The sequence below is a fragment of the Festucalex cinctus genome, chromosome 4 (genome assembly GCF_051991245.1).
Source record: "Festucalex cinctus isolate MCC-2025b chromosome 4, RoL_Fcin_1.0, whole genome shotgun sequence".
Classification (NCBI taxonomy): domain Eukaryota; kingdom Metazoa; phylum Chordata; class Actinopteri; order Syngnathiformes; family Syngnathidae; genus Festucalex; species Festucalex cinctus.
This window is the reverse complement of record NC_135414.1, coordinates 8,401,625-8,425,346: the sequence shown is the minus strand read 5'-3', so window position 1 is coordinate 8,425,346 and position 23,722 is coordinate 8,401,625. Positions and strand designations below refer to the sequence as shown.

At 37.4% G+C, this 23,722-nt stretch overlaps 1 protein-coding gene and 1 long non-coding RNA gene across 7 annotated transcripts in view; both read left to right on the top strand.

The window, feature by feature from the left end:
- kif7 (kinesin family member 7) overlaps positions 1-2,895 on the top strand; it is a 21,887-nt gene extending 18,992 nt beyond the window's left edge. For 4 of the 6 annotated variants that reach the window (XM_077518616.1, XM_077518617.1, XM_077518615.1 and 1 more), the window contains exons 17-20: positions 158-364; positions 503-701; positions 2,074-2,235; positions 2,325-2,895. In XM_077518616.1, coding sequence (XP_077374742.1) covers positions 158-364; positions 503-701; positions 2,074-2,235; positions 2,325-2,695 — 939 coding nt within the window. In that variant the 3' untranslated portion in view covers positions 2,696-2,895. Of the gene's footprint in view, positions 1-157; positions 365-502; positions 702-2,073; positions 2,270-2,324 lie in introns of all 6 variants that reach the window. The other 2 variants (XM_077518619.1, XM_077518620.1) reach the window with 2 other exon arrangements.
- Positions 2,896-5,330: 2,435 nt separating this feature from the next.
- Positions 5,331-15,147, top strand: LOC144017193 (uncharacterized). Its single transcript, XR_013283127.1, has 2 exons — positions 5,331-5,391; positions 14,902-15,147. It is a non-coding gene; the product is annotated as an uncharacterized LOC144017193 (long non-coding RNA).
- Positions 15,148-23,722: the final 8,575 nt, after the last annotated feature.

Sequence of the window (23,722 nt, the reverse complement as noted above, 5' to 3'; positions counted from 1 at the left end):
TCATAAACTTTTTGTGACCATTTTAAAGTTTAATGTAAGTGATCATTATTATGTTTGATTTCTTTAAAAAAAAAAAAAAAAAAAAAAAACTGAAAAACTGAGGAGCCCCACCTGAATGCCTTCCAGTATGACCCTCAACCTTTTCTATTTCAACCAGGAGGAGCGAACCCTCTTCCAGCTGGATGAAGCCATCGAAGCTCTGGATGCCGCCATCGAGTACAAGAACGAGGCCATCACCCAAAGGCAGAGGCAGCTCAGGGCGTCGGCCAGCATGCTGTCCCAGTGGGAGATGAATCTCATGGCCAAACTCAGCTACTTGTCTGCCTCCGAGACCCGAGCTCTCCTGTGCAAGTACTTCGATAAGGTTGGTGGGGCTAACCTGCACTTCTTCAACACTACGAAGCTCGCCGTGAGTTCGTTTACCTGCTGGATGAATAGCGGGGTTTTTAGTTTCTGGACCTGGATTTGCCACCGCCGGCGCTGACACGATTGTCTTTTGCAGGTGGTGTCCCTGCGCGAGGAGGAACGTAAGCTACAACTCGCGCTGGCCGAGCTGGAAATGCAGCTGGACGAGCAGCAGCGGCTGGTGCAGTGGCTGGAGAACGCTCTGGATCGCACGCAGCTCGACACCGACCGTAGGCTCACACAGCAGCAGAAGGAGCATGAGAGGAACGTGCAGCTCTTACTGCAGCAGTGTCGAGGTGTGTATTATTATTATTATTATTATTTTTTATAATTTTATGGTACAGATCCTGCATTTGATCTCATTGAATTTCCCAAGCAGTTTTGTGCGAATGCTGAAAGCAGTTTTCCCATATTTATAGCAGATTTACATCATTCCAAATCAAAATTCTCATGACTTTTAATATTCCGAAAAGTCCCACATACCAAAATTCCACTTTTTTTTTACCGGCATATTGCACAATAATAACCAATATCATTCCACATCATTCAGTACCATTCAATATATTCCACATTTTCCACCAACATATTGCTTTTTAAAAAAAAAAAACAATTATTTTTATTTTTTTTAACCAATATCATTCCACAGCATTCCATATTTCTACCAATTTCATTTTATTTATCATTATTTATTTTCACAAATAGCATTCAACATTATTGCATTTCATATTCTATATCGGCTCTAGAGCCACATGTGTCTCTTTAGTCCCTTTCCTGTGGCTTCCTGTGTATCTCTAAAAAATAAATACTCGAAATTAATATATTTTGACATACTTATTTGTATTTCTTAGATAAAATATGATTCAAGTGAATTAATGATTAAATAAAAAGGAAAAATTAAATACTTCAAAAAAATCGCAGTCCAAAATTTTAAGTTGTCAGAAAAAGAGGGATGAAAGGTAGATGAAAAAGTTAAAAAAAAACAAGAATGTCCAAGAAAGAGGAAAAGCAAACAATTAGCATAAAATGTCCATGAAATTACCAAAAATGTCAGAAAATTGATAGCAAAAAAGGCAGACGCAAATGTCAGAAAAATGTACAAAAAAGGAAAGAGAAGCACAAAATGACCATAACGTTTCCATAACATTGCCAAAAATGTCAGAAATTTGACAGAAAGGCAGAAAAGTCTAAAAATGTATGAAGATTTCCCTAAAAAAAAAGAATGAATAAATAAATAAAAATAAAATAACATCTAAAAGCAAAAAAGGTAGACAAAATTAATCTGTACATATTGGATACTGCATGTTTTTCTGTTCTGGTGCAGCTCTAATTAGCTCTTGGTCCATTAGACTAATGCTCACACACTGTTTTGTTTATCACAATTTTCTAATATTTTGCATCTCCAGACAGATTTTTGTATTTTTATTTGGCTGGGCTAAAGTGGCTCTTTTAAAACTAAAGGTTACTGGATCCAATTCTATATCATTCCACATCATTCCATGTTTTACATTCAACATTTTCCAGGACTCACACACAAAAATGCTCCAAAAATGACCTTTTTTTTAAATTTTTTATTTTATTTTATTTATTTATTTATTTATTTTAAAGATTTAATGAAGCTCTTTTCCTAGCTAGTAGAAATTGCAAACTTGTGTCTGTGTATCCACACAGAGCAAATGGACGAGGGCCTGGCAGGAAGGCAGCGGCAGTATGAGGGATGGATCCACGGCCTCAGCAAGGAACTTAACCACTACAAGGCGGCAAATATTGAGCTGAGCAACAAACTGAGGGAATTCTGCGGCTCTGCCAACCAACCAAAAGAGCAGGGCAAAGGTTAAGCTTCAAGTGGTATTTTCATCAACAATAAGTTCAGTCACAATCTACTTTTATTCTCATTGTCCTATTGTTGTGCTATGCTTCAGTGGTGCCGTGTAATGTTAAACCGCTAGGTGGCAGTAGCATGGACAACCATGGTGGAAGAGGGACGCCAATGAGTGAAAAACCTCCAAAGTCCAGAGAGGAAATGCGGGAGCTGGTGAATGCCCCTCTTCCATCCACATGGAGGCGCTCTTCTCTCCCCACTGAGGAGCCCGCTGCCATGGAGGAGCTGTGGCTTAGAACGGCCTCCGATGGGCCCATCAACCGCGTAGTCCAAACTGGGCTGAACTCATCAAGCCTTCTGACCTCCCTGCCCGCTATGAAGTCTCGGAGGGAGTCCCGCCGCAGCAGCCTGAATGTCGGACCACTCCATTCAAACAATACTTTGATAGACGTGAGGAAGAATCTTGCCTGAAAAAGTGTTTTGTTTTATTATTGTAGAATACATTTGATATTGTTGCCTGAAGTTTCGAAAAGATTTGTTTGTAATTTTGTATTGTTATATATTTGTATTTAATTGTTTAATTGGATTGATTTTTATACAAAGCACTTTGACCATGATAGTTTATGTGTTTTAAGATGTATGATGTTTGGCCCTATAAAGTTCAAAAGTCAGTCATTGTTGTGTCAGGCATTGATACAAAATACGGTTATTTTATGGTCTTATCACAGTTGACAACAGTTTTTTTTTTTTTTACTGCATTGTCTTGTCTTGTCATGGAGGTTGAAAAAAGTACCAAACCTATTTTGACAAACGAGTAAATATAGATATCTATTTTCAAATGTCTTTACAAAAAATATGTAAGGTGAAAATGCATAGTCTTTGACTTAAGTACGGCAATGAAGTACAGTATTTAGGGTACTGTATGGTAACAAGCGTTTTCTCGATGCTCAGTTACCGCCAGGTTTGTTTTGTATTTATGGCCTAAAAGCGTTTTTCATATTCATATTTTCTGTACTACTAGTGTAGGCTAGTAATCGACTACGGCGCAATCCGCCTTAGGTCAAAAATAAAGTTTACGCCGACGTTTTAGTACGAAACTACGCCGTAAAGGGAGGAGGAGTACAAGTACCCTGTGGTTTCCATTTGTAATGGCAGTACCCTGATCTGAACAGCAGAGGGGAGTGTAACCTCAGTGCAACCAAGACCAGACGTGTGATGTAATGTTGCGACATCATTGAAACAGGGCAATAAGTGTTTTGTTTTTTAATTACCATGGAGTGATTTTCTTCAGTTGAAAAAGTCATCCTAAGTTCGTTCACTTTTGAACCCATATTTACCGCACGGCTAGAGAAAAGACGCCTTATCAATTATTGTGCAAATAACGTCAACATTTGTTTAACTGCGTTCAAATGTGTCTATGTGTGCAAACTTTGCATTGAAGTATAAGAGTTATAGTAGGTGGGTGGCTAAACATCTAAGAGGATTAAAATGGACAAACAACGAAGTCATGTGACTTCTATTTGGACTAAAGGATGTTTAGTATTTGGTCCTAAAATGACAGAAGGCCATGCTTGTTAGTATTTCTGCATACTAACACTAGAGGGCAGCAAACGAATTTCCTTTTTCGAATAATCAACCCAAATACTCGTACTGCATAAAGCAAGATGTTACAGGTAAATAACTGTACTTTCTGTTTTAATGAGTCCATGTGCATAAATTGAAACCGTATCTTCAACTTGTGATGTCGCAACGCCAGTTATTCCTTCGAACAAGATCTTGAATGTTCAGATGAAGTTATATACGTCTTCCACTGGGTGCCAAATAAAATAGTGTATAAAATAGAAGAAAATCATTTTCTCATTGGCTAGTCTGTAACGTTCCTGGGCTACGTCATCGGGTCCAGGGGGAGGAGTTCGGAGGGGAAAGGAGAACGAGAGGCGGCATTGGAGGCTCCTTCATTAGGGAGAGAGACACTGCGCAGCCTCCGTACCCGGGAATGAGGGCGCCTTCTCGGTCACTGAACATGTCCTCGTCGGTCCCCCACCTGGATGGATACAAAGAGCGGGACCATCGTGGAGCTTCTGGGCCAGCAAGGGAACGTGGCCCCGGTGTATCGATCCGATCACCTGTTTGTCACACCTGGAACCGGAAGGATGCTCTATGTCCACGAGCACATGTGGTGGATGTGGGAGGAGGAAGGTGCTCCACGCATGCGGCAGATGGACATCTTGTACTGATGCGTGTAAGTTAAACCTACTGTGGTCTTGTTTGTGTATATTCTGTCGTAGTTTCTATCAAAGCTGACATCTATTGCCTTCATGTCGCCATGACAGGCAGAAAAATATATATTTTTAAATATTTCCCTGCGATCATAATTTTGTCTTGAAAATACACAGAATATTTAATGGCTTATTTTTGCAATGTGTTGATAATATCCTTGTGATGCATGTCCTCTTCCCAAAATACATTACAAGATTATTTGAATGTGATTAATTGCATTTTTAAAATTATTATTAATCCCGTATTAAGATAAATGTATTGATAGTCTAATCAATGCAAAGCCTTGTATACTTTTTAAGTGGACTCAATATTTTTAAGGCACTTAATTCCAAATTAAAATTAAACGTTGTTTCAATTTGCTGAGATGATCAAAATGTTTTTTTGTTTTTTTTTTCCCTTTTAGGGCCTGTGAATGAGACCAAAACAAGTGTGCATAGTAGAACATACACTCATTTTGACAGTCATCAAGCTACACTGTAAATCAATGTGTGCACGAAATGTTCCAAAGAGGTCACACTCGACTATTTTAAGACAAAGAGTGTATTTAGGACAACTTTGTAGAAATTAAGTGCAATGCTGCAACATTATACTATGGGAGTTTTTGGCTTGTCAAATTTGCTAACAAATGCATGCCTGTGATAAAATTCACCTTATTGTATTATTATTTTCTTATGTGTCCTGTTCCCATGCAGGAAGGAGCACACACGCACTCATGCATGCACATTCACACATGGCAAAGAACAGAGCCTGTTCCTGTCTTTGGTTATCTAGCTGTATGAGTGTTAATCATCCATCATAAAGCTAGATAACCGAAAGTAGGAATGACCTTCAAACCTTCGTGAGACAAGAAGGCAGAAGAAACACAAGAGGACGCGCTGACCCTTCAGGTAGGTTTTGCTTTGTGTCTACATTTTGCTCTTTGAAATGTGAAGATGGATTTAACCGTTCTTGCCGAATCCGTTATATGGTTCTCCTCTAGATTTGAAAATAAAAAATTTTTGGGGTGTGAAAATCCAAAAGCCAATTAAAATTTTAATATTCATACTCTTCCACATTGAAATGATTTGCTTCAGTTATGTTTCTGTCAAATAAAATTACTTAATTGGGTAATTTATGCATTGAATTACCGTATATGTGAAGAATAAGACAAAAGACTAAAAAAACAAACAAAAAAAACGTGTTATTTATTTTACAGAATGATTTTCCATCCATTCATTTTCTGTACTGCTAATCCTCTTTTTTTATTTTTATTTTTATTTTTTTTAACTAAACTAAAATAAAATAAACACATTACAATAGACACTTAAACATTTAAAATCTGTTTGGTTAAAAAATAACACAATTAACTTGGGTTAATAAAAAAAGAAAAATCGTTATTTTGAACCCATATAGAATTATATTTTATAGCCGAACTACTAAACAAAAGACTCCATTATAAACACTTCAACTAATATATATTTTATCCTCATATAATGGGTGAAAAGTAGGCAATTTCTTTACAAATGTATCAACAAATGATCATGTCTTACATGTGAAAATGAATCTTCAAGTCACCATTCATCTGGAAAAGAAGATATAAGACAGCAAGAAATAACAAATCCCCATTAGTGTTGTCTGCTTAACAATTTTTTTCATCATGACTCCAGTGATTCTAATAAATCTATAGTTACTTTTCATCCATCCTGCAGAATAAAACATGTTGCGAGAAGAGCTTATTTTCTTTCTTTTCCACTCCAAGGTGCAGACAAAGCAAGGAGGCACACAAATGAAGGCCTCGTGGCCTAGTTGAGGCAGCACATGCATCCTCACTGCTGGCATGATGTTGTCAGCCATCTTGACATTCTCCCTGCATGCTTGACATGAAAAAGCAGGAAGCCTTAATTGCCACTATTCAGTTTTTCCGACCTTGTGTGTGCGTGTGATCTGACTAAGTGGAGATTCATGATGAGGTGACCTTACTGAGGCCTCTCACAGGTCACACGCTCTCATTTCACCCTTTATGAGGCAATGAAAGAGATTTGGTCACCTAAAGTTGGTTATGCACCTCATTAGAATGCAATTAGTAGCCTTTAGGTTTTGTGAGGGAAGAAAATGATAATACTGCACCTTGACTAGTCATGAAAAACTTTGACTAAAGTACAATTTAAGGAAAGTATAGTATAGTATTACTAATTATAAATTATAAATCGAATGCTAAGAACAAAAATGCTGAAAATATTGCTTAGGATTAAAATGTTGATTTTCTGGAGTCCAAAGTCTTCTTTGAAGAGTTAACTTGTCAGTCAGTCCATATGTTTGGATCTGACAAAATCACATCAAACAAATTAATATTAGTATATAGTAATAGTATTTTACATGTACCATACATCCCATACTGTCACCATGACTGTGTATGAAACTACCAACTAAATATAAAATAATAAAAACTATAACATAAATTAAAAGCACTGGTTGCATAAATGATTGATATTTTTTATTTTATTTTATTTTATTTATTTTACAATTATCACGAATCCCTAAATAACTTTCAGAAGACAAATTCTATTCATTTAATGCATTTTTTTCTCAGAATACAATTCTCCAGTTAGGTTATAACTTATTTTTCAATAATAAGAATAACAGTAATTTTTGCCCTTGTTTTTTTTTTTTTTTTTTTTTTTTTTTTTATACCTTCAAACAAAACTTCTTTTTTTTTTCTGTTATTGTCACAACTTTTTATTCATGTTTCGTTTCATATAAAAGTAATTCCTCTTACTGTAAATGCCAGTTGTTTCACAGTCATATATTACAGAAATAATGTGGCAACATTATTATTATTATTATTATTATTATTATTATTGTTATTATTATTATTATTATTATTATTATTATTATTATTATTATTACATTTTCTATAATCAGTGTTTTGTAATTATTATATCCTGTTAGCTTTAATAGGGAACCATACTTTAAATAGCGTATTTTTCATTATCTGAACAAAGATTTTTATGTATCTGTTTTCATTTTTGTGATACCATAAATAATGCATTTTAATGGAAAAGTGTGCAAATTAATGGGGCTGATATATATTAAAAAAAACAAAACAAAAACGTGATCCGCAGATAAACCTCAAAGAGGCCTCTCTGGTGTGTTTTAAAGTAAAACTAAATGTGAAGAAAAATGTGAAACGGAATTATTGTAGCCTTGATGTATTCCAAATTTGGACATACCCCCCCCCCCCCCCCCCCCCCCCAAAAAAAAAAAAAACAAGGTTAGTCTTTCCTCGTTTGTCTGTGTTTCACATTTGTAAAAGTGGTCTAAAATTATTATTTATTATTATGATAATTATTGCAATGGAATGTTGATAGAACGCAAAACAACTCGACAAAGCCAGAGTACATGCTGTTCACCCTTCATTGTAGGCGGGCGCCTTTATCTGTCAACATGAATTCTATTTTCAAAAAACGCCACATATATCATAATTCCACAACGAGGTTTTGTGCATGAAGCAAAATGAAAAGGCACGAATCATCTTTTGACTTTGCAAAATTAAAAAAAAAAAAAAAAAAAAAAAAAGAGCGAAAGAGACGTTGGAAGATGCAGCGCAAACAAGCCACGTGCATCTCATTAACATAATTGCATAGAAACGAGGGAAGCTGAAAATTTAAAGGCACAGCAACACCTATTTTCAACAATACTCACACATAGTCCTACTGTGCAAAAAGATAATGATCTCTTTAAAAAAAAATTGAACTGTACTGCATGCGTATTAATTATTTTGATGACGTCAATAGCTGACGCATGCAGTCCTACAGCAAAAGCACAATTTCTTGTATTCTTGTTTTGGTTCTCTCTGGTGCACTACCTAATTGAAACGAAACTATGCTGCATGAAGTCCCTCAAATTTCACCATTCATTTGATGTATTGACAATTAATGCTGTCAATAATTTGTTCATATGTCACCTGTTTATTTAAAATATAAATTCAAATTATTTTACACAAACAGTTCCATCCATTAAGCATTTTCTTTCGTGGTAAATTGATACAGACTGTTGCTCTAATTAATCTAAAAAAAAATTGAGCATATGTGACCTTCATGAGGTCATAAAATGCCTTTCTAGCAGGGGTCACCAACAGGTAGCCCCCATAGGGGCCAAATAGCCTGTAGGCCTCTTTTAAAATTGCTCAACAGTGATAGGACATTGTAATTTCCTAGGATTGGTGTAGTTGCTTGCAAAGATTTATAGAACTAGTTGCAGTATTTTTTTTTAAATCATTATTTATAATTCTTGTGAGAAATCATTAACCTGACTCTACATGCAGTAGAATGCATCAGTAGTAGTAAATGCTGTTTAATTCAAAGTGCAGTTTCATACACATCTGAAATATTAATGATGTTAGTATTAATGATGAATTATATTTACTAATCAGTTAAAAAGGTTGCTGACCCCTGAATGAGTTGGCGTACGAGACCTTTTATTTTGTCATAAACTGCCGTAATCGTAGACCACTATAGAAGTCATCTCAAACCGGAGTCCAGTTGGTAAACACGCGCCTCATCGTCCACATTATCATTCCGAGTGAGGCCTTGCTCCACAATGGCGGCTTTGTGGACGGGATACTTGACAAAGGCCGGCCTGCGTCGTGCATGCGTGTGCGTGTGTGTGAGTCTGTGAGAGAACGAGAGAGAGAGGACTGCAGGGAAGTCGGGGTAAAGAGGTGGGAACCGCCATCGAGACAACAGCAGACGTCTGCTCAAGTTGGCTTTTGTCTTACTGCCTCTTTATGTCTGCGGGATTCATTATGTTGGTGTGTGTGTGTGAATTTCGCATTTACATTGAATTAAAACTAACAATGACAACATTTACATCAATGAAGCTTGAAGCTAGACAGCCTGTTAAACATTATTTTTTTTAAATACGGTGCAGTCTTTTTTTTTTTTTTTTTTTTTACTTGTAAAAGTTCAGTACCCAACAATAAATTAGCATTGAATCTCATAAGCACTTTATTCAACATTATGTGCAACTACTATCATGGATAAACATTGATGAATAGCACTGTATTTTAATGATGGCCATTATTGTGATACTTAGAGCAAAAAAACAAAAAAAAAGGTCATAGGCCAACTTGGAGTAAAAAGATTGAGAACCACTGACTTAGTTCCTAAAGGAGACAGCAATTTGTTATTTCAGCGTAAACCTTTGAGCTCAACCTTCAGAGTGAACAGCATATAACAAAAAATAAATAAATAATGCATACTTGTAGGGAGTGATCCACAATGTTTCCCAATAGACAATATTTTGATAGCAGCTCAGGGAACAACCAATCACGGCTCCAATTCAGAAAACAGATGAGCCGTGATTGGTCGTTACCTGAGCACTGAGCAACTGTGATGTCATTTTCCGTCGACAAGTGGAAAAATTGCCGCCCTCAGAATTCTGTATTTAGACTAGTGGGGCTGCATATATAACATGTTATTGTTAAGAAAATGTTGTCATTGACTTCCCCTTTAAGGATTTTCCTCTCCATAGACACAAAAAGCGAAAATGTTTCTTAAAAGCTTCTGAACAGATAATTAAATTTTAAATCGCTACTGCCACCTGTTGATGAAAAATGAAATGGCATGCAACCTTCTTCACATACAAAATGTGCACATGACGTTACACAGAGGGTGGGAAATTCGAATCCGATTGCAGTCTGAAAACTATTGGCCAGAAGTTAGCAAGAGCACCCATTGTGAATAGCTAAGGTGTTTATCTACTAATTAAAACAAGTCTCGGTCATAAATGCTCAAATAAAAAGGATATTGTAAAGATATTTTTTGGCAAAATTTTTTACAGAGAGCAGCTTTAAGCATGTATAAATTATTTTAGACCAGGGGTCGCCAAGTTCGGTCCTCGAGAGCTCCTATCCACCTGTTTTCCATGTCTCCCTCCTTCAGTGCACCTGAATCTAATGCTCAGCTAATCAGCAAGCTTTGCAGAAGCCTGATAACAATCCTGATCATGAATCAGGTGTGTTAGTGGAGAGAAACATGGAAAACAGGCTGAATAGGGGCTCTCGAGGACCGAAAATACTTTTTACGCCTGGTGGAACTAGAGTGTGGTGACTTTTAAGCTTCAGTTTCATTAACCTTTTGACATAAGTGAACAAGAAAATGTAATTTTTGCTCAACACAAAATGCACAACACAAAATGTGAGCATGTTGTCAACAAAACGACACTCAAAATGGATGCAAATGGTAGGATGACTATGAAGTAACTAACGAATTTTAAACAAAAAGAGACTAAATATGGCTACAAAAATAATAATAATACAGTAAAAAGACATGTTTGAAGTCCTGAGTGCACAATGCAAGTATGGTTAAGTTTTAAAAAAATAATCAAGTGTCAGAAGCAACATGTCTGCTTGGTCTTGTAAATTTGAGGTACCTGAACGGCAACTGCTGATCTCTTAGTCCACCCACCAGGACACGGCATCTGCCAATCCTGCCCTAATCCCAGGATAAACCTGATTATCCCACTCCGATTAGTTCTTGTCTTTGTAACACTGACGGGGGACCTTTCACAGAAATTCACACCTCTTTTTTTTCTCCATGGTCGAGTGGGTCGAAGCTGTTAAGACCCCCAATGGAGACGTGCGGTCGCCATTCATTGCTTTTTACTGCAGCATGTTGACAGTGGTCAATATTTAAATAAGAGGGTGTATAATTGTGGGAATGCTGGAAGCATCCCACATATGTTATTCGGAGTTTTAGTCTCCTCACTTATTTGCCGAGAAACAACTCCCACATAATACTTCCGGTTTACACCGTACAAATTTCAACTTGCTTCAAAAATTCACGCCTTCCGGGGTATATATATCATGTGATTCCACATTACTTACAGTACTAGCACAATTTAACGTTAAATATCAACTTTTCCCCATTAATTTTCAATGGGACTGACATTGAACTTTTTCTAAGTCCCACTTTCCACGCCCACTTCCATATATACATCTGATCATCATTACCGGTTCTCTGATAGTGCTCAGTGGAGCACTTGGTTAAGTGTATTTTCCAGTAACCAAGAGGTCCCGGGTTCAAATCCCACCTCTGAATGTACATTGCAAATATATCCATGGCAATTAGGCTTCGTGATAACTGTATACCAACTGACTATCATATCAGGAAATGCATTACAATTTCTCTGAAATGATAAAATACACATTGGCTTTCAGCAGATGGCTGTTTTGAAAATGAATACGCCATTAAACATGAATTTGAACAAGGCAAGTTAGCTCAGTCATTAGAGCAATGGGGTATATGCCACGGAAGAGGCAGTACTGTTTTTTCCACAACAGTTTGTTTCCGGTTCGGTTTGCGACGTGTGGGCTTCGTCAAAAATACTTGTGCTTCCGACTTTGTGCCCCTGGGTTGCGCGTTCGCAACCCGGACCGGAAATATATTGATGTGCAAAATGACGTCCCGCCTCTTCCGTGGCATATACCCCATTACTTCCCCCAAGGAGAACCTGGGTTCAAACCCCGCTTGGACCACATTTTAGTACATTCGATGGTTTGATACCAACTGATTATCGTTTCAGGAAATGGATTAGAATTTCTCTGAAATGATTAAATCCCACCTTAGACAGATTGCAGTTCAAGTTTTCTTCTGTTTAATTTTTCTTTCAACTTCAATTAAAGCTTAGTAATTTTCACATCATTTATCTTTCAATTTACTTCATAAGCATTCAGATTAGCATTCAGCTATTAGCATTCAGTTTCAGCATTCCCACGCAATTACTCCAGATATTGCACTTAGTCTAGTTTCTTATACATTTTTATTGATCCTATAATATTTGTCCATTATTGTTAATCTAATTGAAAGTCTGTTTTGACTACTGAGCATTTAAGGAAATCTGATTTAATAATGACACGTAACACCGTAATTTAGAACTACGGACCAGCGCCTACTCATTCGGAATCTGTGGATTCACCTATTCGTGGATTTTTTTTTTTCCGTTTTGGAAGATAACGTTTATTGGATGTTTATCCTATTATTCCAAGATTTCTTTAGATAATTTATTTATTTATTTTTTCTAATGCATTATAATGTTTGCATATTTTCGCTATAGCCCTATTGGGGTTTCACTCTACAATAAGCAAATAAGCATCCGGGGATGCATTTCCATTCCTTCCCGCCAGTGACTCAGACTGCCAGTCAAGTTCAAGTTCACAGGATAGAAATGTCTGCAGTCTTCATTCACTGTTTCTCCTCCCTCTTTTGAACTCCGCCCCCTCCTGGCGTTAAGATGACAGAGGGGTCGTGGCGTTGTTATGGCAGCAGGCTGGACGGCCCGGCGATGTGTTGGTGAAAAGGACAGCCTGTCACAAACACGCATAGAGGGAGAGAGCGGGGAGACGTAGGGTCCCCCAACAGCTGTGCATAAATTCCCCCCCGCCATCGGCCCTCTCGCACCCCAGAAGCATCCAACCACCCGCCCAATCACTTGTCCCCTCCCACCTGTCAGGCCTTTCAAATAGCGCCGGCCCTGGGAACATGCGTCATCATCCTTGCATGGCTCTTTCTCACCGCTCCTTTGCGTCCTTCGTCACAACACACAATCCACAAATTATGTCATGGCGACTAGCTAGGGTTCAAATGATTTTAAATTCAAAATAAAAAAAAGAAATGAGAAATTTCGGTGTGTGGGCAAAAGAGAGTTTTTTTTGTTAAGGTTATGGTGGCACATGAAAAGCAGCTCATTTGCATAAACTGCATGCTGTCTGAGGGGTGGGGTGGGGTGGGGACGATGCCCCTCTGAAAAGAAGAAGCATGATGCTGTTTTCAGAAGTGGCGGCAAGAAAGCATAAACATAATTTTTTGTTTCAAGTTTTTGTTATCTGTCTTATCTTCCAAAGCCCCTCAAGACTCTTCTTATACAATTTCGGTGCCATCATGTGTTTGAATTTTAATTAGACGTTGACCTTTTTTTTTTTTTTTTTTTTTAATTACCATAGGCCTATATTTTGTAATTGTGACCTTTTTTTTAACCATAAAAAAAAAAAAAAACAGTCAGAAAAAAATCAACATGTCAAAGTCAACTGACGTACTGTTTTGTTTTGTTTTGTTTTTTAAATAAAAATTTAGGATGCTGAATTATTTTAGACTAATTTTTGATGGTTAAAAAATAAACTTAATATTAGAATTTAAATGATAAAATAAATATTGGTGTCAAATTCTAAACTCAGATGGCACAAAAATACATCTAACAAACATCTAACAGTGATTTATTTATTTATTTATTTTAAAACATAAGAAATTCATTGTAACAATATAACATTCTGGTGGCACATATGTATTTAATGCCATCCGAGTTTAACTTTAACTCAAGATCTTAAAATCTCGCCACCCTATAATTTCTAGCCATAATCTACTTAATTGTATTTACATTTAGTGTAAAAAAAAAATAAAAAAATGCTCAAGAATATCGCAAGATTTTGAGAGATGAAGATGAATTAATTTTGATGAATAAAAAAAATCAGGATGTTGATTTTTTTTTTTTTTTTTTTTTACCTGATATTTATTTTTCATTTTGTATGGTAAAATAAATCAGTATTCAAAATTGTACTAGGGGAAAATCAGAGAAAAAAAATGGAAGGCTTTAAATTCAAGTTCAATCTCAGATGGCTGAAATATTCAACAACACACATATATATATATATATATATATATATATATATATATATATATATATATATATATATATATATATATATATATATATATATATATATGTATGTATGTATATGTATGAATGAGAGTGTTTGGAAAAAACTGACTGGAGCTTTTTTAGCTATAAAAAAAATCTACTTCTGAATTCAGGTGACACAGATACAATATTTTTTTTTGTATATTTGTGCCATCTGAATTTAAGATAGAATCTAAGACCTTGACATTTTTACTTTTTCATTAGCATCTGAAATTTTTAATTAAACAATATCAATCTTAAATTCAGATTCAAAGTCAGATGACACAAAATTATCACAAGGATGTAGACTGATTTGCATTTTTTACAATCAAAACTAAAATTTAAATTGAAGAGGTCAAATTCAGAATTTCGTTTGATATTTGCTAAATGTAAAAATAAAAAAATGAAATCTGTTAGAACTTCAAATTCAAACCTTTGTATGTTTTGATGCAGAGCTGATTATTTGAATTTCATGAACTGTTTAAATTTGAATTGAAGAGACAAATTCAGACTTTTAGTTGGATATTTGGTAGTAAAACAAAAATAAAATCTGTTAGAAATTTTGTCCGTTTTACACTTGACCTACAAAAAAATGGTGTCACTCTCGAATCATTTCTCACGACTCTAAAAGTATTATTGTTGAGTTGTGTGGAAAAGTCCTAACATTGCCTATTTTGTCTTTTCAGGAAAAGGAGTACCAAATGCCACCATGTGGCGGACCGTCATCTAAGCATCTATCAAGCTAATTTAACTGTAACACATTTCAACTGTCACGACAATGAACTTGAAGTCATATGACTGCAATGCTCATACTTTGCCTATAAATGGATAAAATGCCAATTTGGAAGAAAACATGAATCATGTTTGACTGTTCATATTAATTTCATGTCAATGTATGAGAAAATACTTCAAATAAACACTGATATTTTCAATTATTGTACGGTTTTCATTCCTTTTATTCACAGTGAAATGAATTGATATGAGAATACAAATCATTTATGCAGATTATTTTTTTTTGATTGAAATGTAGCCACACGATGTTCTTGCTGTTATGAATAAAGTGTGACAACTTATGATTGAAGAAAGTTGTATGTATTTATTTATTTATTCATTTATTATTATTTAATGGTGAATTCATATGTCAATACAATAGATGTGATCTGTGCATCTGAGTAGAGGTTCTAGCTGAGTGACATTTTCATTCATGATGTTCTCAAGTGGTCTTTTCAAAACATAAGCGTGACAACTCAAGACAACAGATGGACAAACGTCCACATGATGTCCAAAGTGAGTCGGACAGAAGAGTCATGACCTTTGGCTCTCCTGGGATGCAGCTTGACCCCACACAAGTCTCCACACACGCGCTGCTTCCTTACAGGGGTCCTCTTCTAGTTGACCTTCACCAAATTGATTCAACAAGGGAATTGTATGATCCCTGGGTTATTAACTTTGCAAGTTCATTTGCTTTTAGCGCAAAACTGTTGTATGGATGTTCAATTCTTGCAATGTATTTTCTGTAAAAGAATGAATAGGCTATTTCATATTTTTAATTCCTCGAAATTTGACATGGTGTCTGAAAAGTGCATTTGAAAACTCACCAATGAGACGGACTGCCCATTGCCTTCCCATGGTTTAATTAGCAGGATTAAGAGCGCTTCATTGGAAATTTGGAAAACTTTGTCTCCCTTTGATACATAAAAAGGGATAAATAAACGATTGATAGAAGGTTACTGAATGAAATTGAATTTACAGTACAGAACTACAATACATCTTTTCATTTATTTCCATCCATTAATTATATAGAAGCTATCAATAACACAATAACACATAGGAGTAATTCAAATGTCTCGTTCTATTTCAGTAGTAAGACGTGTTAGTGAAAGAAGTAGCTAGCATTAGCCACCAGCTGGTAGTCAGCAAACAATAGTGTGATTGAAGTTTCCAGCAGAAGTTTCCTTAGGGTTTAAGAACAGAAAAAAAAAGCAGTGTGTTAAACTTCCTAATATAAAGCAGAGAAAGGTCTAGATTGCTAGTGTCAGTGGTCAAATGTAATAGCTGATCAGCTAGTAACGGCTTGCTGCTCATAATAATTTGCTCAACTAAAGATACAACATTGCCATATAGTGGACCATATATTATTTGAGCTTCAGCATTCACCAATTTATCCATTTGTTATGGATTGGTAGTGTCTTTTTAAAGTGAGACAACAAACGGTTACTTTTGGCCATAACATAGGCTACCACAAAAACATCAAGCTAGCTTCCCGAACACATTTACGGACGATCTGCCGACACAGACTAGCTCATCCATTCACACATCTGGCAGCGACCATGATAGATTTTTTTTTTTTTACTATCAGCAGAGGAGAATAGCTAACATGGGAGGACCCGTGTCTTCTTTGGCGCACGAAAGCTTGGCCAAACTAGGTCTACACAGGAACACAACATCACAACCACCGAAAACCATAACAACAGCTCTGCGGCTCATCATTAAACCAGCAATTTTGTGTCAGTAAACACACTGGTCAGTCCCATGTGACCCCCAGTAACTGTAACTCTGTTGCCAATCCCTGAGCTCCATTATTAATTATAGATTCTTAGCACGTCATCCGATTAGTTCGACTATGACATGTATATGCAAAGCAAGGATGTCATTTTCCATATGGCAAACAAGATTTTGTTTTGATCCACCAGTATGTAACCAATACTGTACAGTATGGGAAGCGACTGCGGTGGCGAGCGGGCAGCACGTTTGTGCGTGTGCAAGGCTGCAGATGATTGTGCGGTCATTTATATCTTCCAACTCACTGAGCTTTAGCTCTTGTATTCTTCATTTGCATAAGAATGCCATCAGGTCCTGTGAACTTCCCCAACCTATTGACCCAGCTCCCCCAGACATGAATAGCCGTGCTTTGACGCTCCCCAGCCTCTCAAACAGCCTTTAAGTCCCAATCATGGTAATTTAATATATCTTGAGCCCCCGGCTGCTTGGCTAGATCCCCTTCATAGTTTGTTTTAGGTGTTCACTGATTCCCACCTTACAGCTATTCCTTATTTGGCAAATTTAAGGGGCTACGTGGTAGGACAAAAAACTCTTTCAGCAGCGTAATAAGCAACAATTCCATATAGTTAGGGGAAAAAAACTGTGTCTTATTATTATGCAGCTTTTTGATTGTGTGAGCGAAAAAAATGTTTTGTTAACCAGAAAAATATCCTCTGTTTAGAGAAGAGATCAAAATCATGTTTATGAGGCTATAAGCTGTTTTAGTAATCAATTCAACTCCCATGTTTCTCAACCTCTGTCCTCTGCGTCTCATGGGTGTTACAGCGCCCCCTGCAGGAATATGGACACATGGAAGGTTTACATTCATATTTCAAACCTGCTTCACTGCTTCCTCCTGTAATTTACTTTTCCTGTTAAAGGCATCATTTCAACTTTGGCACCATCTGCTGGAATTCATAAATTCATATTTAACAATACCGTATGCAGCTCTCACACCTCATTGAAGCCATCCTAAATGAATCTATATTCCTCAAGTGGGAGGATGTTATACTGCTAAAACCTTGCCACAAGCGAATCCTGATATTTTCCCAAACAAATTCCTATGTTGAGTGCCTGATGAGGTGGTAGGATGAGGCATTCATGAATACTTCCCGAAGACAGACGTTTGAGAAACAAAAAGCTTCCCTGCAGCGGGGATAGAGAATCCCTGAAAGCAGATATTTGTTCAGAGAAACAAAGCACATGTTTGTTTCTCTGGGCTTCGCTTCCTAATCAAAGCTTCTAATTAACACGGTTTCTTTCCACCTATTGGAGATCAAATACTCACAATTATCAGTGCAAACTTTGATGAGGTGGCATCCCATGCATTCATACATGGAACAATAATCTTCATTTTGGGCCTGGTTCAGTGCACAAGCAGTTTAGTGAGGCCCTCGCTGTTGAATTGTCCTGCTCGCTCTCAATTTAACAAGCAAGACACGTCCTTGGTGGACTCTCAATCCAAACAGAGACAAAGCTGAGCTCAATCAGTCCTTGGCTATTCCTTGACTCATATAAATATTAAACCATTGCAGTTTATTTAGACTAGAAAACATCTTGGACTAAAAGAATCAAAATGTCACTCTAGTATAGGGATGTCAAAACTAAATGCAACATACACAAAACGTAAATAAGAGTTTCAGTTTACGGAGCATGCTAAAACTGACTCAAAATATGCTGTTAGCCTTTTGGTAGTGTGTGAGAGCTTTTCAGTTGTGTATGAGAGTGTTTCAGTCATGTGTAGAGCATTTCAGTGGTGTGTATGAGAGCATAGTAGTCTGTTTTATATCGTTTTAGTAGTGGTATGAAAGCCTTCCAGTTGTTTGTATGAGAGACTTTCACTCTTGTGTATGTGTTTCAGTACCGTGTGAGAGCATTTCATTAATGTGTGAATTTTTTCAGTAGTCTGTTTTAGATCATTTTAGTAGTATTTGAGAGCATTCAAGTGTATAATGTGAGGTTTAAATTTTGTGTATGCAAGTGTGTCAGTAGTGTGTGTGAGAGCATTTCAGTAGTTTGCGAGAGCGTTTCTCGTAGTATTTATGTGAGCATTTTTGTACTGTGTATGAGAGTGTCCCCAGTTTTGTGTATGCAAGCTTTTATTGTAGTGTGTGAGAATATTTCAGTTGTGCCTGAGAGCATTTTAGTAATATGTATGAGTGTTTCAGTACTGTGCATGAGTGTTCCAGCTGTCTGTTTTAGAATATTTTTGTAGTGAGTGTGAGAGCATCCCAGTAGTGAATGAGAGCCTTTAAGTATAATGTGAGATCATTTCGGTCTTGACTCAAGACTCTTGAGTATGCGAGTAGTTTCAGTAGTGTGAGAGCATTTCAGTAATGAGCATTTACTACTGTGTAGACAGTAAGAGTGTTCCCACTTGTAGTAATCAGAGCTTTTCGGTATTGCGAGAATGTTTCAGTAGGGTGCATGAGAGCATTTTAGTAGTGAGCATTTCAGAAGTCTGTTTCAGATCATTTTAGTATTGTGTAAGAGCATTCCAGTAGTGTGTATGAGAGCCTTTCAGTAGAATATGTGAGCATTTCAGTCTTGTGTATGCGAGCAATCCAGTAGTGAGAGTGAGATAATTTCAGTAGTGTCAATGAGAGTGTTGCCAGTAGTAAGAATGACAGAATTGCCAGCCATGTATGAGAGAGCATTTACAGTAGTGTGAGTGAGAACATTTCCATGCGTGTGTTTGTGGGAACGTTTCTGTAGTGTGTGAGAGGTAACCCTGACGGCCTCTCACTCAACCGGGCAACGTGCGCACATCATGTTTTGTTAGGCTCTGACGAGACGCGACAGGCCAGCTCGCTCTCAGAGATGCACGAATTTGCTCCATTTTTGCTTCACTGGAGATTTCTTTATTTCATAAAGGACAATGGTGTCTTTCTTTTTCATTCCCTTGGTTGCTCTCTCTCTCTCTCTCTCTCTCTCTCTCTCTCTCTCTCTCTCTCTCTCTCTCTCTCTCTCTCTCTCTCTCTCTCTCTCTCTGCCTGTCTTTCACAGTCACATATGCACACACATACACACGCACACAAAGCCTCACTGGCAGACACACACACACTTGCTTGCTGTCATGCTCATTTTGATGGTAATTAATGACATCATCCAGCGTGCGGTGCATGGTGGTGGTGTGTGTGTATTGGAGGTGGTAGGTGGGTGGGGGCGCTTGGGGGTACATTTGTTTGTTGAGCAAACCGTGGGAACAGGGAGCTCTCCAGGGTGGCGAGTCAGGGCCTCCAACAATACATATGCTGTTGCTTTTCACCCAAACACCCCCAAGAGAATCATCAGCCCTCTCTTTTTTTTTTTTTTTTCCACTTCTTCCCTCCACGTCTTGCCGACGTTCATTGGCTGTTGTCGCAATGTCGAGTAAGAATTTACTGCCATATCTCTGTCGCTGCGCCTCATGTGCACTTGATGGAACTTTTGCCATCCACTTTTATTATTTTATTATTTATGTTTATGTTTTGAATACATCATCACTTATATACTGTATACTTTTCCGCAGTGCGTGGTCTTGCCTCAATTCGTAGCGGGATGTATCGTCCATTAAATGAACACTTCCCTCACATAGACTGGTTTGTCTGAAAAGTCAAGCAAGTAGTTGCAATTAGTAATTGGAGGTAGTGAGTGCATAAATCAGAGTGTAAGTGCATAAGTTAAAAAAAGAAGAAGCAACAAACCAAGTAACCAAGTAAACGTACAAGTAAATAGTTAAGTAATTAAGCAATTAAGCAAATAAGCAAGTGCAAGTAATTGTAAGTAATTGCAAGTAAGTAAATAAGCATTTTGACTAAATAAATAACATTAATAAGTAAACAAGAAACCAAGTAGGCAGTTACAATTGTGTAAATGAGTATTTAAGTAAATAAGTAAGTAAATAAGTAAAGACTCATACAGTTAATTGAAGGGGAGAAATCAAAACAATCAAGTCCTATAGGAATACCTGAAACAAAACTTTGCTTTAAAAAAAAAAAAAAAAAAAAAAAAAAATGATAAGGAAAAAAAAAAAAGAACAGAAATTGACAAAAAAAAATGTTCATAACATTTCTACAATTTATTAATTGATGTTCTGGCTCCCAATTAGTTCACCCATTCAGTTTGCATTGCACATATTTAAAGTTGCTTGCCATCTTTTGAAAGCATGCAGGGAGCTGATAGCTTGTACCAGCCTATCAAAACGCTCTGCTGCTGTCTTGACCCCTAAGACTTTCTGCTTTGACCCCACCCAATGAACACTTGTCTGATGAATCAAAAAGGTCTGTCTATCTATCTATCTATCTATCTATCTATCTATCTATCTATCTATCTATCTATCTATCTATCTATCTATCTATCTATCTATCTATCTATCTATCTATCTATCTATCTATCTATCTATCTATCTATCTATCTATCTATCTATCTATCTATCTATCTATCTATCGTTCTATCATTCTATCGTTCTATCTATCGTTTTATCGTTCTAGTTTGCTATGCTATGCTATGCTATGCTATGATTCACTTGATGTGGTGATGTGGTGTCCGTTGCTTATGAGTAGTTTTGTATTTGTGCCAAACACACCTTTTGGCCAAAAAAGTGCAACCTTGTTTTCTAAAGACCATAACAAATCTACCAAACACATTATGGTTACCAGATAGTGTGCATATTTGTGCAACCATATTACTTCTATTATTTTATTTATCTTTTTTTACTTCCCATCTCAACAAGATATATGATTGAATTGTGTAGGTTCAATAAGCTGGTCAGGGGTGTGGAGACTTTTTATATCCACTGTACTATACCCTTTGCAGAAATGAGTTTGGGTGTCCACTTTCTATACGGAGAAAATCCGGGTGGAGCCCAGATGGAGGGCGCAGACCGCTCTAATCAGCTCACAAAGGTGATATAATTGCCGGGGCAGGGTGGGAGGAAGCCACAGCTTTTGGAGTTCTCCACTCTCCTCCTTTCCCCTTCGCACCTATTCTCTCCAAGTCTATGCGCACTGATTATCCTCCCCTCCTTCATTGTTCCATTATCCCCTTGCAACAACAGGCCAATTTGTCCCTCCAGCTCAGCTCCCGCCTCCTCCCTCCTGCTGCGTTATTTAGCCCCTCTCCTGCACTTCAATGGCAGGTACCGGCCAGAGGACTTCCACGGCATCTCGGCTATTCCTCGACGTCCCTCCTCCCCTCGCCAGCAGCCTTTAATCTGATTACAGGGCTTCTGCAGTCTTCCAGAGGCCGCCAGTCCCAGGGGGACAATAGCGGAGCAAGTGGTTTCACAAACACTCTCGGCAGGCTAATATTATTCTCAAAAGGTCTTCTCTGGGTAAAATCCCAGAGGAGAAACATCTCTCACTTCGAAATAGAAAAAAAATACATTAAAATGATGCAAAACAATGCCTATTTTTAACCACCACAGACAAATCGAAACAAGAAGTAAATACAGGTGGCTCACTAAAATGTTTGACCTCTGTGAACTTGAACAACAACATGACAGTTAACGCGTTTGACCCCATCAGGACGTTCAACATGCAGCATATGTGCCTGCTGTGCATTAGGAGTTCATTCAGCCACACTCCATTGGTCAGGAAATGACCCCACTGACTGACCCATACGCACCTCGTTACCATCACAATCAGCAACAGACCACAAGCGGTGACCTCAAGGAGAGGTTCAAATAGCACTACATGATATTGTGCCTCATAAAACATACAGTAATTATATCATTCAATAGAATTTAAGAATTAATCTTTTTTTTTTTGCCATATATTTTTGTTTCAGTTTAATGGACATTGTGCAGCCTGGCCATATATTTTAGCCTGTCGTTGGCGTTTTGAATTGTTAGCATTAAGCTAAATGGAATCGATAAAAGTTGCAAGAAATGTGATACTGCATCGAATCCCAAAAATGTTGTATCAGCCATCCCTTGAGGTTATCGTATCTCTGGATTGTTACACTTAACCAACACTTGAGTAATTTATTGGCTCAGTGCTACAAATATGTATTTACTTGTACAACAGAAATTGTTGTCTTGCTTGTTCTTCTACTTCTGCTGTCTCACGTTGATTGTTCATCCTCGCCCATGACTCTTACGTAATACTTTGGGAGTTTTGAGTTGAACTTTTGAGATTTTATCCACGTGCTATTGTTGTTGACGCCAGTTTGACCATATTGATAAGTTGGTGCTTATCTGTGTCCTCTTCGGAATGCTTTGTGTGGCCGGAGAATTGACACACCAAGATGAGTGGATATTTTATTTCAGTCAAAATTGGCTTCATCATTGTGATGTCTGTCTTCTGTCGTCAGATTTCTCAACATGACTCATGTCCACCATTAGCACGGAATTCATCTCTTTATGTATACAAGTTCTAGTATGGCCCAGTAACTGTATACACGTACTATTGACAAGCTGTAGGAATAATTGTAAATAATAAGTTATCATACACTGCGATTGGCTGGCAACCAGTTCAGGGTGTCCCCCGCCTAATGCCCAGAGCCAGCTGAGATAAGCTCCGGCACCCCCCGCGACCCTTGTGAGGAATAAGCGGTCAAGAAAATGGATGGATGGATGGAAGTTATCATACATTTGCTGCAATGAAGAACGGCTTCTGCTTGCGATGAAGAATGCTTTGCTCTGTTCCTACTCACATTCACATAGCCTGGCTATTTGAAGATGACTCAAAAAGCTGAAGAACCGCAACATCTAACGCAGCAGAATGGTTCGAGCCAGTCTGCTGAGGTCGCCTGTTTTCTGTTAAGAAATGATTGCAAACTTGACCACATGTATTCAGCAATCTTCTCCTCACATGCACAAAACATAGACAAACAAGTACGCTGTGTTCCAACTATGCCTTGCATTTGCAATTTTAGGGTTGGAACACTCATGTAACTAGGTGCGTGGAAAAACCAAATAAATGCAGAGGGTGAGGAGAGGAATCTTCAGAGTGCAGAAGTGAATTGTATCAGTCAGTTCCTCTC